This window comes from Euphorbia lathyris, chromosome 3 (assembly GCF_963576675.1).
Source record: "Euphorbia lathyris chromosome 3, ddEupLath1.1, whole genome shotgun sequence".
Taxonomy (NCBI): domain Eukaryota; kingdom Viridiplantae; phylum Streptophyta; class Magnoliopsida; order Malpighiales; family Euphorbiaceae; genus Euphorbia; species Euphorbia lathyris.
Window position 1 is genome coordinate 62,583,309 of NC_088912.1, and position 16,330 is coordinate 62,599,638.

The window sequence follows — 16,330 nt, forward strand, 5'->3', positions numbered from 1 at the left end:
TCCCTAGAGTAAGTGTGGAAACCTAGACTAAGTATAGTAATTCACTTACTATATTATGGTTAGTAAGCAGTGGGCATAGGAAAGGGTGATCCTTCCTCCGCCTATGTAAAATGTCACGGGGTCAGAGTTTTCACGCAGAGGCAACTCCCGTGCGGCACCTCAAGTTGCGGGACTTCCTTGAGGTCAGCCTTGTCGTCTCCGTGCTTGGCTGGTTTTCGCCCTCCCATGGGCTCATCAGGGGAGCGGGATCAGCTTGCGAACCAGTTTAGTGCCTAGATGAACACCTTCCGAGGACAGGATGCCACCTATATAGCAGTACTCTTCCTTAATGCTAATCCCGCACTCGACATTTCAAGTTCCACCAGCAAGCATCCGCTCTGTCTGCGCGTCACGAACTTCGGTCGTGACAAAAAGCTTAGACCATAACGAGCTACAGCTATGTTTAAACAAGAAAGACAGAAAGAAGAACCACTCGCAGTCTAGGACAAAAACAAAAATGAAAGATAATCATCCATTGGGTTGAGATGTGCTGGCAATAGAAAACAGACACAAGAACAGAAGTTTCCCCAATTTCTAATATTTATCAAACTGCTTGGTTTGGTTGATCAATTCTACCTTAATTTAGTTGATTCTATTAATAGTTTTCCTTGCATATTATTATATTATTACTTCCACTTCAATTCACTTCCTTTTTCCATTTTCTTACCTGTTGGATTGGAGACAGTCGTTATGAAGCCAGCACCAACAACAGGTCAGCCATTCTTCTTCTCTTCTCTTCTCTTCTCTTCTATTCATTCCAGTTTTATATATATATATATACACGTTGACCATTCTTTATTTATTTTTGAAATTCTCAATTATAACGATAGAATAATAATTGCCTCTTTCAATTTTCCAAATAATTGATACTAATAAACTATAATTAAAAACAAAAATGGCGTCCACGCTCTGATATTGTTGGAGATGGAGTAGGAGTCCGTGAAGCTCTAGCTGTTCAAATATCTTCTCCTTTCAATCTTCATATTTCTTTGGTCAAACATTCTTCAACTGCCGGAAGGAGGTTTTTCTCCGCCTCCGCTTCATTTTTCAGCCGCCGTTGCAGGGATCTTCACTTTCAGTTCCGGATGGCCAATCACAATCTCAAAACGACAAAAAATCACCTTCGCCATGTGGAGTCAATGTCTACTTTCCCTTCCGGTGCCGGTAAAATCTCTAAACTAAACGCAGTTATATTAGGTGAAGCTTTGGCTTCTGAAGAGGATGATCTCGTCTTCCCTAACGCTGACTTCACTCGTCAGGCTCTTCTTCCTTCTCCTCAAAAGGTAATCACTCATCTCTCCTGTCACTGGATACTGCATTGCTTTATCTCAACTTTTTCATTAATTTGGATTTTGAGATCAGTATTTGGAGATGTACAAAAGGTCCGTCGACGATCCAGCTGCATTTTGGTCCGATATTGCTTCTCAGTTCTACTGGAAGAAGAACTGGGGAAAATCTGTAGTCACGGAGAATTTCGATGTCCGCCAGGGGAATGTCAAGATTGAGGTCATTCTTACTCTTTTAGCTGCTTCGTTGTCTGGTTGCTTTCTTCAATGAGTGTCATTGGTCTAATCGTTGTTAAGGGATTAAAACAATAACACTAGTTAGTATATATTACGCAGTGGTTCAAGGGCGGTATCACCAACATTTGTTACAATTGTTTGGATAGAAATGTTGAATCTGGAAATGCTGACAAGATCGCCATTTACTGGGAGCCTAATGAGCCTGGCAACCAAGATTCCTTAACTTACTCCCAGCTCCTTCAAAGAGTTTGCCAGGTTTTCTGTTTCTTCTTTATTCTATCTTCAAATCCATAAAACCATGTCTAAAATTGAAGTGTTTAACTTGGAATCAGATGTTTCTTGCATTAATGATTAATTTGTTTACTGTTTTGTGCAGCTGGCCAATTACTTGAAAGATAAAGGCGTCAAAAAAGGCGATGCTGTTGTAATTTATTTACCCATGCTTATGGAACTGCCAATCGCCATGCTAGCTTGTGCTCGAATTGGTGCTGTGCACTCGGTACAAAAGCAAAGCAATATCCTGTGTCTTTTTTGAGGTCTTCCTTAACAAATGCCTCTTACCCTTTTCATTCCTTCAGGTTGTGTTTGCAGGATTTTCTTCAGAGTCTCTTGCTCAGAGAATTGTGGACTGTAAACCAAAAATTGTAATTACTTGTAATGCTGTCAAAAGAGGTTCTAAAGTTATTCCCCTCAAAGACATAGTTGATGCTGCACTTGCTGAATCCGCAAAAAATGGCATCTCAGTAGGTATGGGAATGCAATTATTCCTCGTGGTTTAATCATGATGATCTCTTTCATATATCTATATGTTTCCTCTTTCTTTCCCTCAATCAGATGTAAGTTTAACATATGAAAATCAATCTGCTATGGAGAGGAAAAGCACTAAATGGGAGGAGGGAAGAGATGTATGGTGGCAGGTTAGTATGTTTCACCTCATTGATGTATTACTTGAAAAAACAGAAAAAATCTTGTAGATTATGATTGGCATATCAATTACCTCCACAATATTGCACTGGATCTTCATATTATTTACAGGAGACAGAATGTTTGAAGCGATTTTCCAGTCATTTCCATTGAGTCTGTCTCGGGGTTATGAGCCTAATGTTTAATTTAGGATGTGATGATATCACTTGAATTGTAGACTCTTCACATTGAATACCTTTGTTTTCCATCTTTTGAGTTTTATTGATTGTAGTTTATGTTTAGGATGTTGTTCCAAAATATCCTACTACTTGTGAAGTAGAGTGGGTTGATGCAGAAGATCCTCTTTTTCTCCTATATACTAGTGGCAGCACAGGAAAGCCGAAGGTGCCTAAAAATTTTCCTCCAACAAAGCTTTTTCTATTTTACATTCGCTTTGTTGTCCATCTCTTTTCCGTCATTTCTTTTCCTTATTTTCCCTTACTGTCAATCTTTTAATTTACTTTTAAAGGGTGTTCTTCATACAACTGGAGGATATATGGTTTACACTGCCACAACATTCAAGTACGCCTTCGACTATAAGCCTTCAGATGTCTACTGGTATGGATGAAACTCAGATGTATCATCATTTCTTCGGATTCTTCCTGAAAATTTCAATTCGAAAACTCTTATCAGCATTTTGAATTTTATTACTATGAATTTGTTGTACACTAGGTGCACAGCAGATTGTGGTTGGATTACTGGACATAGCTATGTGACCTACGGACCCATGCTCAATGGAGCAACTAATGTCATCTTTGAGGGGGTAATGTATTCGAACATATAAACTTTTTCTTTGTTCACATTTTATGTTGAGAATTGATGAAATGTTCCAGAAAATAATTGTCATAGGTAATTTTCATATCTTCCAATTCTTTTTGATCAATAGTACTCCCTCCTTCCCATAAGAATCAGCTTGCAAGTTTTTCACACCAATTGATGAAAGTTAATGTAGTTAATAAATACCCCCATATAGGTATAGTTGTACATCAATATCAGATTATTCATTCAACACAAATTTAATTCAAAATTTTCCCCCCAAAAGAAAAATAATTAAATTCAATTTGTGTAATTTTTGAAACAATAAAAATGGATCAGAAGTTGATTAATATGCATTTCCAGAAAATCATATTGTGCAATATTGAAATATCTAAAATTTTTATATTTATATATATATCTAATTTATTTCACTTGTTGAGAACTATAACCACTGGATAGGGGCATGTTACGCTATATTCCTTGGTAATCTGTTGTTTGACTTGCTTGAATCTTTAAGTTCTTCTACTTAATAGCATATCACCTGCAGGCTCCCAATTATCCTGATCCTGGGCGCTGTTGGGATATTGTTGACAAATTTAAGGTGACAATATTTTACACTGCCCCAACGTTGGTGCGGTCCCTCATGCGTGATGGTGATGAGGCAAGATATTCCTCTTACAAGAAAATCTGTTGGACATTTATAACTTTCTTTTCCTCAATCAAAGATAAGATCAAAATTCAATAGCACTTTTGTCTTTTGTTCAACTATATCAGTTTGGTTTCACATTAAATATTTGCAAAAAAATCATGAACTATGGTCATAGCTTCTCTTAAGCTGAAGTCTTCTAGTATCTAATAACTTGAATCCATGAGCTTTTAGGTGCATATTTATCCTTACAATTTAGTCAAATTATATCCTATACGAATATGTAGGATCCAAACTTGGAAGTGGCTCTGAGACAGTTTTTATACTTCATCTGTATTATGAAGAGCTTTAATTGTATCATTGAGCCGTCTGCTCTAAATTCCACTGGTTATTTTATGTTTTTTATGGTTCTTATGTGTTGAAAACTTTGTTTTTTGTTCCTGAGTAAATATTGACATCAGATATTGCTGGTTATGCAGTATGTCACTCGTCATTCACGTAAATCTTTACGGGTCCTTGGAAGTGTAGGAGAGCCCATTAATCCAAGTGCTTGGAGGTTCTTAGACCTACCTTTTATCTTTGTCTGATCTGGATATCTTTATATCAGAAGGAATTATAACAAGTTCCTGTTTCTTAAAGGTGGTTCTTCAATGTAGTTGGAAATTCAAGTTGCCCTATATCTGACACTTGGTGGCAAACTGAAACTGGTGGCTTTATGGTATTTGGTTTCATTTCTTTGTATTTGTTGTTCATATGTTGCCCTGTGCTTTGTAATTTTATTTTCTCTATTGTTATACCAAACATGTGGCATCAGGGTATTAACACGATTGTCTCTTGCTATCTGTCAGATTACTCCACTACCAGGTGCCTGGCCGCAAAAGCCTGGTTCTGCAACTTTTCCTTTCTTTGGCGTACAGGTATTTTAATGAAATGAAATATTTAAACTTTCTCATTTTGATTCCCTTTTTGGTTCTCTCTGTTCATTAATTCCTCTTTCATCAAATCACCGGTACTATTTTAGCCTGTCATAGTGGATGAGAAGGGAGTGGAAATTGAAGGAGAGTGCAGTGGATATCTCTGTATAAAGAGCTCCTGGCCTGGGGCATTCCGAACACTTTATGGCGATCATGAAAGATATGAAACGGCATACTTCAAGCCATTCCCTGGATATTATTTCAGTGGTGATGGCTGTAGCAGGCATGTTATCAATATACCGCTGCATTTTTTTATTGGTTTTCTCGAAGATTGTGTAGATCGAGGTGTCTCTTATCTTGACTTGACAACTGTTGTTTCCTCATAGTTTGTACTGGTCTGGATACGGATAACATGTCCTAAGGACTCATGGTTGAAATCTATGTTTCAGGGACAAGGATGGATACTACTGGCTAACTGGAAGAGTTGATGATGTCATCAACGTCAGGTACATGATTTAAACACTAAGGTTTTCTTGTTGTTATCCCTTTTGTATCTGAACAAGCATAAATAGATGGAGTAAATTAACCTCCGGTGCTAACCTTTTTTGCCTTCCCTTTCTGTAAATGACCAATAATAATATGCAGTGGTCATCGTATTGGGACAGCAGAAGTGGAATCAGCTCTTGTATCTCATCCTCAATGTGCTGAAGCTGCTGTAGTTGGTGTTGAGCACGAGGTACATCTGTGTATTATAGATTGAGGAAGAGCAATAACTAATAAGTGCAATGCAATAAAAGATATTCATAATAGTTGCAGATACTCGCTGCCAGAATGTTAACTCAGATCCTTTTTATCCTTTGTTAATATCTTCAGGTTAAAGGACAGGGTATTTATGCTTTTGTAACTCTTGTGGATGGCATTCCTTACAGTGAAGAACTCAGGAAAAAGCTTATCCTGACAGTGCGAAACCAGGTCTGCATGCTTCTGCTCTGGTCTGACCACATTTTTTATGAGAGCATTATGCATGACTTATATTTGTATATCCAAGTGAAACTAGTTGAAGTGCATATGCTGTATTGATTGTTAAAATTTCAGATAGGAGCATTTGCAGCACCAGACAAAATCCACTGGGCACCTGGGCTTCCGAAGACAAGAAGTGGAAAAATAATGAGAAGGATTCTGAGAAAAATAGCTTCGAGGCAGTTAGATGAACTCAGAGACACTAGCACACTGGCTGATCCAGGTGTGGTTGATCAGCTTATAGCACTGGCTGATACCTGAACCAACCTTGTCTTTAGGGGTATGTGTCTCTCAGTTCTACAGCTATCCGGCATCGGTTTAATGCTACACTTGGATGTCTGCAATTTGAATTTGGCCTGCATTTATTAATTGGAAAGTTTTGCATTTACATTTAGTGTTATTTTCAGAAACAACAAATTTGGGCTCAAAATTTCAATCAACAACCAACTGCAGCATTAACCTAATCTGCTTACTTGCTTGCCCATAGGAATCAGAACGAACTTTCTATGTTTTATAATAATGCAGGCAGCTTCTGTCTGACATCAACATCAAATAACCCTACCTGCCATTTCAAGATTTACATTGGCATTTTTTTAGTTTTAAATAAGATGTCTCTGTGCAACAATAGCATTATTGTGGGGTTATCTTTTTTTTTATTATTATTATTATGTTTTTTTTTTTTGTGATATCAGATATTGTCCTGTAATTTATGATTAATCTAAATTAACATCTAAAACGGAAAAAAAAAATTAATCGTGAAGGAAAAAATCTAAGATTTATTAAATATCTTTTTTTTTTTAAATATTGTGTTTCCGATCATGCGTACACCCTGAATACGAGATCTCTAATTTTAGCAACTTGATGTCCTTAACCATTTAAACTAATCTAGAAATATCTTTTTATTTGTAAACGATATGGAATAACTATTTGTATATATAGTTTTACATTTTTATGTACAGATCAGTTAATCTTCAATTTTTTTTCCTATGAAATTAAATGATTAACTATTTCATTATTTGATAATCAATTATTTTCCATCCTAAAAAAAGATAATATATTATTGGGTAATTAGTCCCTATATTTTAACAAGGTCCTAACCTTTTTTTCGATGAACTGTTTAGTCCTTCTGTCTGTTTGTTAGATTTTTTACCGTTTATGAATTCGGAAATGACTAAATTACTCTTTACTATTTATCAGTCAAAAGCAATTCACACATCTATGTCATTCTCTCACAACTCGCGCTCACAATTTAGAAGAAGATGCTATTTGTATGGAGAACAAGCAAAAGAGCACAGACCTAATGCTTACGAATCTGAACCATTAAGAAGAAAATCAAGAACACTCAAAATTGATTTCAGATACAGTAGATTGTAAAGGAAAGGAAAATAAAGGAAAGGAATAACGCAGAGATGAGAAACAATAAAGATAATGGTCTTATATATTTGATTTTGTGGTAAAGGGTAGTTAAGGCATTACATTTTTGTTTTAAATAGATTTTAACTCAAATCCAAGTTGACTAGCAGAATCTTCATGAGAGTCTAACGGCAGGGACTAAACAGTTCACCGAGAAAAATGTTAGGGACTAAATAGTTCATCGAGAAAAAGGTTAGAGACATTACCGTGTGTTTTTGAAAATATAGGGACTAAACAGTGTGTATTGTCAAAATATAGGAACTAATAAATTAATTACCCTATATTACTATAACATCTTATAATCAGTTATAAACATTTAAAAAAAAAAAAACAATTGACAGAACTATATAACTAAGCATCTCAAAAAGATAATTTCACAATAAATTGTTGTATAATTTTTCCTAAAGCAAATTTACAAAATCAATTTGTTTTGGATAAGGTGAAAAAAAAAACCTCTTAACCTTTATAGTTAAGAGCAATTTTACTCCTAACATTGACAAGTTGGATCAATTTGAGAGATAATTAATCAATTGTGTTTTCTCAGTCATGAATCTTGTTGAAAAATTACAAACCGTGAAAAAAAAATTAAAAAATTATGTGTTGTATATGAGTTGGACAAAAAAAATCAAATATTTTGTTTGAATGTAAAAATATTACTCTCTAATATTATACAATTATGAAATTGACCCAATCTGCTAACGTTTGTGATAACTTGCGGAAAAATCCTTGACCGGAGCCCTTCCCTGTGAGGCGCCGTTGGGATCGGCCGGGGACACTCCGATGCCAAAGTCAGTAAGATGGATCAAGAAAACCAACGGAATTGACAAGAATTGTGAGAATGTGTGCCTTGATAGCCTAGGGGATCGGGCTATATATAGCTGGGAAGTTGTAACCTTCAGGTAACTAGAAAGTCTCCATTAATGCTTCATTAATGGCAGTTACAGGTTATTCTTAACCTGGCGGTTTAGCTAATTAATAGCTCATTAATGATCTTTTATAGCCGAGTCGGCGGCCAGCCGTTATAGAGGCGAATGGAGAGATTCGCCTTATAGGTCCGCCAGCGGATCTCCTGGAGCTGATCCGTGGAGATCCGCCAGCCAGCTTCCCTTTGGGGTCACTACATGGCGTACTTTGAGGTGAATATCCATTTTGGTCCTCAGGATAATATCTCAATGTTATCAGAAGCCCCCCCCCCCCCCCCCAAAATGTCCTTAAAGTCCTTTAGGGCTTTTGAACTTCCGCGCGCCGTCATAAACATGAGCATTAATGAGCACATTGTTCAATGCCATTGGACGATCGACACGTGTAATGGACACACTGTCCCAGGAAGAAGAAAACTCCTTTCTTCCTCTTACGCTTTCTCTTTCTTCCTCATTTCTCCATTTTTTCTCTTGCGCTCGAAGCTTTTTCTGGCATTTCTTCAGAGTTTCGCACCAAGCTTCCGATTTCTCATGTAATTCTTTCACTTAACTTTTTCTTGGATGTTTAGAAGTTCGTCTTCATCTTCTAGATCAAGTTCAGAACTTTTTAATTCAACCTCCCACCCTGAAATAGAAGTCGATTTTAGTTGGACCACCTCGTCGTCGGAGAGCTCCCATTCTTCCGAGGACACGGTTAATTCCGATTTAGCTGAGTTTAATAACTCGGCGCGTAATCATTATCAGACTCGTTCCACTAGGAATCCATCGCTTTTTACTTCTATCTCCGGTGTAGTTCCGGCCGGTGCCCACAGGTGGTTCTCGGGATCAATGGCCTCTTCTTCGATTCCTCCTAAGAAAAAGAATCCTCGAGCGGAGTCCACTCCGCCTCGTATGAGTGCCGCGGATCTAGCGAATCTGGCAGATCGCTTTCCCTGGATTAAAAATTATGAGACCCAGCTCGCCGCATCTCATCAACGTCCTTCCTGTCCGCCTAGCGGCTTCCTCACAGTGTATAGTAGTCATGTGGAGAGAGGGTTCCGACTTCCTCTTCCAAAGATGATGGCGGACATCCTCTCTTACTTTGACATTACAGTCAGCCAGCTACATCCTAACTGCTGGTTGGACATCGCTTTAGACTGTTACCTTGCTTTGAATTTAGGAGTTGTATATACGGGCCGTATCTTTAGAGCTTTTCACAAACCCTCAAAAAGGAAGTCCGAATCTTATCTCACGTTCGCCAAGTTCGGATTTTATTCGCCCTTTAGCGAAAAAATGTCTAATGTTCATTGCTGGGATGAGAAATTCTTCTACGTGAAGATAAAGGATGGCGAACCCTTGGGTTTTCCTTCAGTCTGGAATCCCAGGCCGCTACATATGGCGGGCGACATGCGAATTTTAACGAACAGTGATGAGGAGGTGGCGGAGCTCATGAAGCAGATCAAGGCGGATGCATGGACTTATGCAGATGCCTTAGCTTTCATGATGAGTGATATCCCCTTGATTCGCCGGGAAGGGGATCGATTTATTTACTCAAAGATTGCGCAATTTGAACAAGGTACCCTTCATTTCTTCGTGAACTTTGATTACTTTAATGTTTTCTTTGGCAGGGGTGTATCTAAGGCCAATCACGCTCTTGCAGAGACGCGCATGAAGTTTTTGGAGGCTGAAGCACGCAAGAAAGGTCAAGCGGTGAATCCTCAACCTGATACTGGTAAACGTCCTGCACAGACGGTGGTTGAGCCGCCACTAAAGAGGAGGAAGCCCAACACCACTGGGGGCCCTAAGCTTTTGGCGGACGCCATGAGGTCCGCCAAACCCGTTGAGGAGATTGCACAGGTAGTCTACCTTTTGATTTCCTTTCGTTCATCAAGTTTTGGACCGGAGTATGACTCTTTCATGTTTGTGTAGACGGCGAAGCCCGATATTGGTGGATACTGGTCCGCCAAATTGGGAGCCCAAGGATCTTTCGAGAACGAATCCATCCTAAATGATTTGGATGAGGCCTTGGGTCAGGTGGGCGAAGTACAGAGGAACTATAACCAGATTCCTGGTTCAATTCATGCCCAAAAGGGGAAGACGGAGCTTCTTTCGGTGAGTTTCTTTAGAAAAGATACAGACAATACTAGTTCCTTAATCCTTTTTGCCTTTTGATTGAATCGTTTGTTTTTGGACAGTTGTATGCTCGCCTTCGCACCATGGAAAATGAGCTCCTTCAAAATGTGGCGGATAAGGCAACTATCGAGAGGTTAGAGAAAGAGATAGTGGAAGCCAATTCCACTATCGCTTCTATTAACGCAGGTCTTGCCTCTGCGAATGCAAACCTTGCTTCTGCCACAGCCGCCTTAGTTCTCAGGGATGAGGAAATTAAGAGTTTAAAGGCAAAGATTGCATCTGATGCCAAAAGCCACGAAGACGCCCTTGGAGAAGCTGAATATACGGCGGGTGTGCAAGCTTTTTATTACGGTGAGATGCTTATGGCGTACTTCTCCTTGGCGCATCCTGAGACTAACTTCACAGATCCGCAATTCGCCATCCCTGAACCAGAAGATGTGGCGAGGTTCAATAAAATGCCAGACGCTAAGGAGTACCTCCGTGATTACGTTCGGAGATGGATGAAGGGGCCTACGGGAGAAACCAAACCATCCACTACGGTCTTGGCGGATGAGCTTGAAGAAGTGCCCCTGAAGGCGGATGCAGAACCAATTCCTGATCAGGCTTTTCCACTTGGTCCCACATCTTTGGTGGATAAGGAGGTATCTCCTGATGGCGTATCTGCGGATGTGGAGAAGGAGGATCCCTAAGCAAGTATCGAGGGCAAGGAAATCGCAAAGGAGGACGCTCCCATTGTTATTTAGTTTTGTTTTTATTTAGGATATTGTAAAAACACCTTTAAGTACAATTTGTTTTGATCCTTTATGGAAACTATGTTATTTTACCTTTACGTTTGCGTAAGGAAATATATAGACATCTAGGATTTGGAGTAGGTGGCCAGCCATACTCCACTGTATGAACCTTTGTGAAGGTTTGGAAGCTGTTCTATTCCTTCTAGAGGAAGTAAAGCTGCCCAGGGGATCGATTTGCTACCTATCTTTGAGGTGAAATGATCCGCCCGTAGGACTTGTGAATTCCTTTCTGGGAAGGATAAGAGAGTGTAAAGACCTTGCGTCCAAGGATCGTTTTAACTCTATTGGAGATTGGGATCCGCCTAGAGACGGATCCGCCCATAAGATTGATCCTCTTGGCATCGAGGACGTATCTCTAAGATAGCGATACATTGCAAATGTGGAGAGCGTTGGATGCCCCCCCCCCCCTTTTAAGACTGGAATATTGATATTGCTGCAGTAAACAATAAAAAGAACATAGATAATAGAACAAATGATGTTTATTAATGAGAGAAATGCCTTATTACAGCAAGTAGGTCTTATAAGTGAGCCTCGTTAAAACCTTTAATAAGAAAAACCACATGGGAAAAAGCTTATTAAAGGAAAAAGAGTACCCAAGACCGTGTATACACTTCATTTTCTGACAAAGTATTTGCGGAGATTTTGGAGGTTCCATGTACGTGGTAGTGTATTGCCCTCCATGTCCTGTATTTTAAACGTAGCAGGTCCAATCTTGTCCACTATCTGATATGGACCCGTCCAGTTGAGTCCTAACTTGCCCTTGCCTTCTCGAGATTGGACTTTATCAGTTTTACGGAGCACAAGATCTCCCACATTTAGATCCACAAGCTTGGCATTTTTATCATGGTAAGCCGCAATCCGCTGTTTGTATGCCGCCATGCGCACGTAGGATTGATCCCTGCGATCTTCTATCTGATCTAGGTGCTCCCTTAGTCGTTTTCCGTTGTCCTCTTCACAATAAAAGGCCACTCGGTCACTGGGGACCTGTATTTTGACTGGAATAACGACTTCAACGCCATGAGAAAGGGCGAATGGTGTTTCCCCCGTAGCCATCCTCGGGGTGGTGCGATAAGCCCATAAAACACTTGTTAGCTGATCCGCCCACTTCTTATCATGCTCTCCCAATCTCTTCTTTATCCCCTGCACGATCGTCCGATTGGTAACTTCAGTCATTCCATTGGACTGGGGATAATAAACGGAGGCGAATCTGTTCAGGATGCCCAACCCCTCACAGAAAGCCTTGAATTCGCCACAGTTGAACTGTGTTCCATTATCGGTGATGATGGTATGTGGAACACCGTATCTTCCTACGATGTTGTCTTTGACGAATTCCACCATTCGTTCTGCAGTAATGGAGGAAACAGCTTCGACTTCTACCCATTTAGTGAAATGGTCCACTGCCACTACCACGTACCTTCTCTGCCGGCGATTCGGGGGAAATGGGCCGACAATATCTATTCCCCAGAGGGCGAATGGACGTCCTTCTATGATTGGCCTCTGAATGTGTTTGGTAGTATGTGATTCATTCGCATGAATCTGACAATTGTGACAAGATTCTACCAATTTTTGTGCATCCAATTCAGCCGTGGGCCAGTAGAAACCTGCTAACCTGGATTTTTTCAAGATGGTGGCGGATGCTTCATGTGCCCCACATGATCCCTCATGTAGCTCTTTGAGGATCGGTTGCCCTTCTTTCGGTAGAATGCACTTCAACCAAGGATGACTAAAGGATTTTCTGTAAAGGCCGTCATTGATCAAGGAGAAATAAGCCGCTCTCCTGACTATCCGCCGTGCCTCTTCTTTGTCTTCAGGTAAGGTTCCATTTAGCAGATATTAGTGGATGACCGATCTCCAATCATCTTCTACCGTTGTGAGTAGGGATACTTCCTCTAAGGCAAATGCTGGAGCTATTTTAACTTCGAAGGGACAATCCAGATCCGCCCAGTTCTCCTCACAAGAGGCCATTTTGGCCAAATGATCAGCCTCTGTGTTGGACTCCCTTGGTACGTGAATTAGCTCCCATTTAGTTTCCTTAGCTTCAAGGTGATCCAGCAACTTTTTGACTTCCGCTACGTATTTGGCCAGAACCTCGTCTTTCACCTCGTAATTCTTGATTACTTGGTTGACCATTAGTTTAGAGTCGTTATAGATCACGATCCGCTCCGGAGTGATTTCTTGGAGTAGGCGTAATCCCAATATCAGAGCTTCATATTCAGCAGCATTATTAGTGACATGGAAATTTAATTTTGCTGCGTATCGCAATTTTATGTATTGGGGACCCTTGATCACAACGCCTGCACCAGCTCCATCCGCCGAGGAGGCTCCATCGGTGTACATTGACCATTCCTCTATCGGAGGCTTGGGATGATCTATCCCTTCGTCAGTGAATTCATTCACGAAGTCCGCCAGGACCTGACTCTTTAAAGATGACCTGCTTTCATACCTCACATCGAATTCGCCCAGGCGAATTGCCCATTCCATCAACCTTCCCGAAGTGTCTGGTTTCTGCAACACCTTTCTCATTGGTATATTTGTTCGAACCACTACAGTATGCGCCTGAAAATATGGCCTAAGGCGGATTTCCGTGGTTACAACAGCCAACGCCATTTTATCAAGCTTTGAATACCTGGTTTCGGCGTCTTTCAAAACCTTGCTCACGTAGTAAATCGGAAACTGCTGACCATCCTCCTCTCGTATCATGACCGTGCATACGGCTTTGTCCGTAACCGATACATACATGTAGAGGTCTTCTCCCTTCAAAGGTCGACTCATCATGGGTGGCTCCGTGAGGAACCTCTTGATTCCTTCGAAGGCTCTTTCAGAATCCTCATTCCACTTGAATGCCTTTTGCTTCTTGATGACTTCGTAAAAGGGCTGGCATCTGCGAGCTGAATAAGAGATAAACCTGCCCAAGGCTATGATACGCCCGTTAAGGCGTTGTACTTCTCTGATATTCCGCGGTGCTTGCATTTCCAGAACTGCCTTAACTTTGTCAGGATTTGGGCTAACTCCTTTTTCTCTGATCATGAACCCTAAGAATTTTCCATATGTTGCCCCGAAAGTGCACTTCTCTGGGTTCAACTTAATGTTGTGGCGTCGGAGTACGTCCAGTACCTTCTTTATATCCTCTGCATGCTTTTCTACGGTCGTACTTTTGATGATCATATCATCTATATAGACAGAATAATTACCCCTTTTACTATCTGCGAATATCTTGTTCATCATCCTGTGATAAGTTGCATCTGCGTTCTTAAGCCCGAATGGCATAACTTTGAAACAATAAGTGGCTTGGTGTGTTACGAACGAGGTCTTGATTCTATCTGAGGGCTCCATAGGGATCTGATGATAACTTGACTTCACATCAGTAAAGGAGTACATTGCGTGACCGGCAGTTCCATCTACGAGCATGTCAATACATGGCAAAGGATAGTTGTCCTTGGGGCAAGCTTTATTGAGATCTGTAAAGTCAATGCACATACGGTAAGATCCGCCAGCTTTTTTCACCAACACGACATTCGCCAACCACTGAGTGTAAAGCACCTCCTCAATGGCATCCGCCTTCTGGAGCTTGGCGATCTCTTCCTCAATCACCTTCTGCCTTTTCGGGCCATGATTTCTCCGTCTCTGAGCCACAGGAACTGCATCCTTATCAATGTTGAGCTTGTGAGTGATTACGTCTGGGCTGATTCCGGGGAGAATTTCATCCTTCCATGCGAAGACATCCTCCGCCTCACAGAGCACTTTGGTGATTGCATCTTTAATCTCGCCTTTGAGCCCCTTAGCCATTCGCACCTGCTTTCCATCCGCCATAAGGTACATTTCGATCTCGCCCAAGGCCATTGTGACGCGCTCCTCCTCATCTTCCTCCTTAGATTGGGGGCAAATCATTAGTGATGCCGAATACGTCTCTTGGGCCACCTTTTGGCTACCTTTGATCATTACACCTCCCTTGGCCGTGGGAATGTAAAGTGTTAAGTGGCGAATGGAGATAAGAGCTGCAACTTCAGAGATAAAAGGTCGTCCAAGGATGATATTGTAAGCTAACTGACCATCCAAGACTGAAAACTCTAAATCTCCCCTCCAAACTTGATCATCATCTGTAAGCTCACAGTCCAAAGTAACCTTGCCTTTTGTTTGAATAGTATGTCCTGTTACTCCCAAGATATCGACCACGGTTGGCTCTACCTGAACAGGATCAATCCTGAGTTTGGCGAAAGCTCCTCGGGTAATGACATTGCATGAACTTCCAGTATCAATCATTACCCTTTTCATCTCCCAGCCTTCAACCATCATAGTGACGACCAGTGCATCCGCATGGGGTGGTATCTCAGGACCTGCATCTGAAAAGGGGCGATTTAATGACGTCCTGTCAAGGGCGGTAGTCCTTGCCTTTTTCAACGTTGGCTGGTACCCAGGTCCGCCTGCTATGACATTGATGGTACCCTTTCCTTTCTTCTTTGGGTCCTCCTTGGATCTGTCACCATCTCCTCTCTTGCCTTCCGTTTGGATGAACCGATCCAATTTGCCCCTTTCTATGAGACGCTCAATTTCTCGAGCTAACTCCCAGCATGCATCAGTGTCATGGCCATTTTTCCTGTGATACTTACAATAGTTTTTAGGATTTTTACCATTATTGGTATACTCCCCTCCCTTTGCTTCGGGGTATGAAATGCTCCGCTTGTGCTGGCTGTTCTCGATCCACATAAGAACTTCACTCTTAGAAGCATTGAGAGTTGTGAAGGAGGTGACAAACGTTGATTTATTCCTAGAATCTCTTCGCTTGTTTCGGGAGGAAGAATCCTGACGCTTGTCTTTGTCCCGATCTCGAGGACGAGATTCGCCCCTGTCCCTTTTTGGCGATGATGGTGAACCTCGGCGAATGTCGTCCACCTCTATAAAGTCTTTACAACACTCCATCAGCTCCGCCATGCTGGTGGGTTTCTTTCGGATGAGATCTTCCTGCAAACTCTTGCAGGTAGTGTTTCTTACGAAACATTCCACAGCTACGGAGATATCCACATCAACGATTTGTATGCACAATTGGTTGAAAGTGTCCACATACTCCTGAAGGGGTTCATTCGCCTTCTGCTTTAACTCAAAAAGCTTTCCAGATTTCACCACTGCAGGAATACAAGCGGCGAATTTAGCACAAAATTCCCTGCTCAATTGATCGAAGCTGTTTATCGAGCCCGGAGGTAGAGATTGAAACCACAAATAGGCTGGCCCCCCAGCG

General features: G+C 41.0%; 1 protein-coding gene across 2 annotated transcripts; it reads left to right on the plus strand.

Annotated features, from left to right (window-relative positions):
* Positions 1–494: 494 nt before the first annotated feature.
* Positions 495–6,547, plus strand: LOC136222493 (acetyl-coenzyme A synthetase, chloroplastic/glyoxysomal). 2 transcript variants are annotated; one of them, XM_066010272.1, is made up of 20 exons: positions 495–751; positions 973–1,322; positions 1,402–1,545; positions 1,662–1,817; positions 1,939–2,061; positions 2,141–2,309; positions 2,397–2,479; positions 2,769–2,870; positions 2,995–3,083; positions 3,198–3,288; positions 3,829–3,942; positions 4,407–4,483; positions 4,567–4,645; positions 4,776–4,844; positions 4,949–5,124; positions 5,291–5,347; positions 5,487–5,577; positions 5,715–5,813; positions 5,937–6,141; positions 6,269–6,547. In XM_066010272.1, exons 1-19 carry the CDS (start codon positions 730–732, stop codon positions 6,120–6,122), a joined length of 2,277 nt encoding a protein of 758 aa, XP_065866344.1. In that variant the 5' UTR covers positions 495–729; the 3' UTR covers positions 6,123–6,141; positions 6,269–6,547. The 2 variants fall into 2 exon arrangements, with proteins under 2 accessions (XP_065866344.1, XP_065866345.1); XM_066010273.1 differs by having other exon boundaries at positions 498–751; positions 1,103–1,322; positions 5,937–6,547.
* Positions 6,548–16,330: the final 9,783 nt, after the last annotated feature.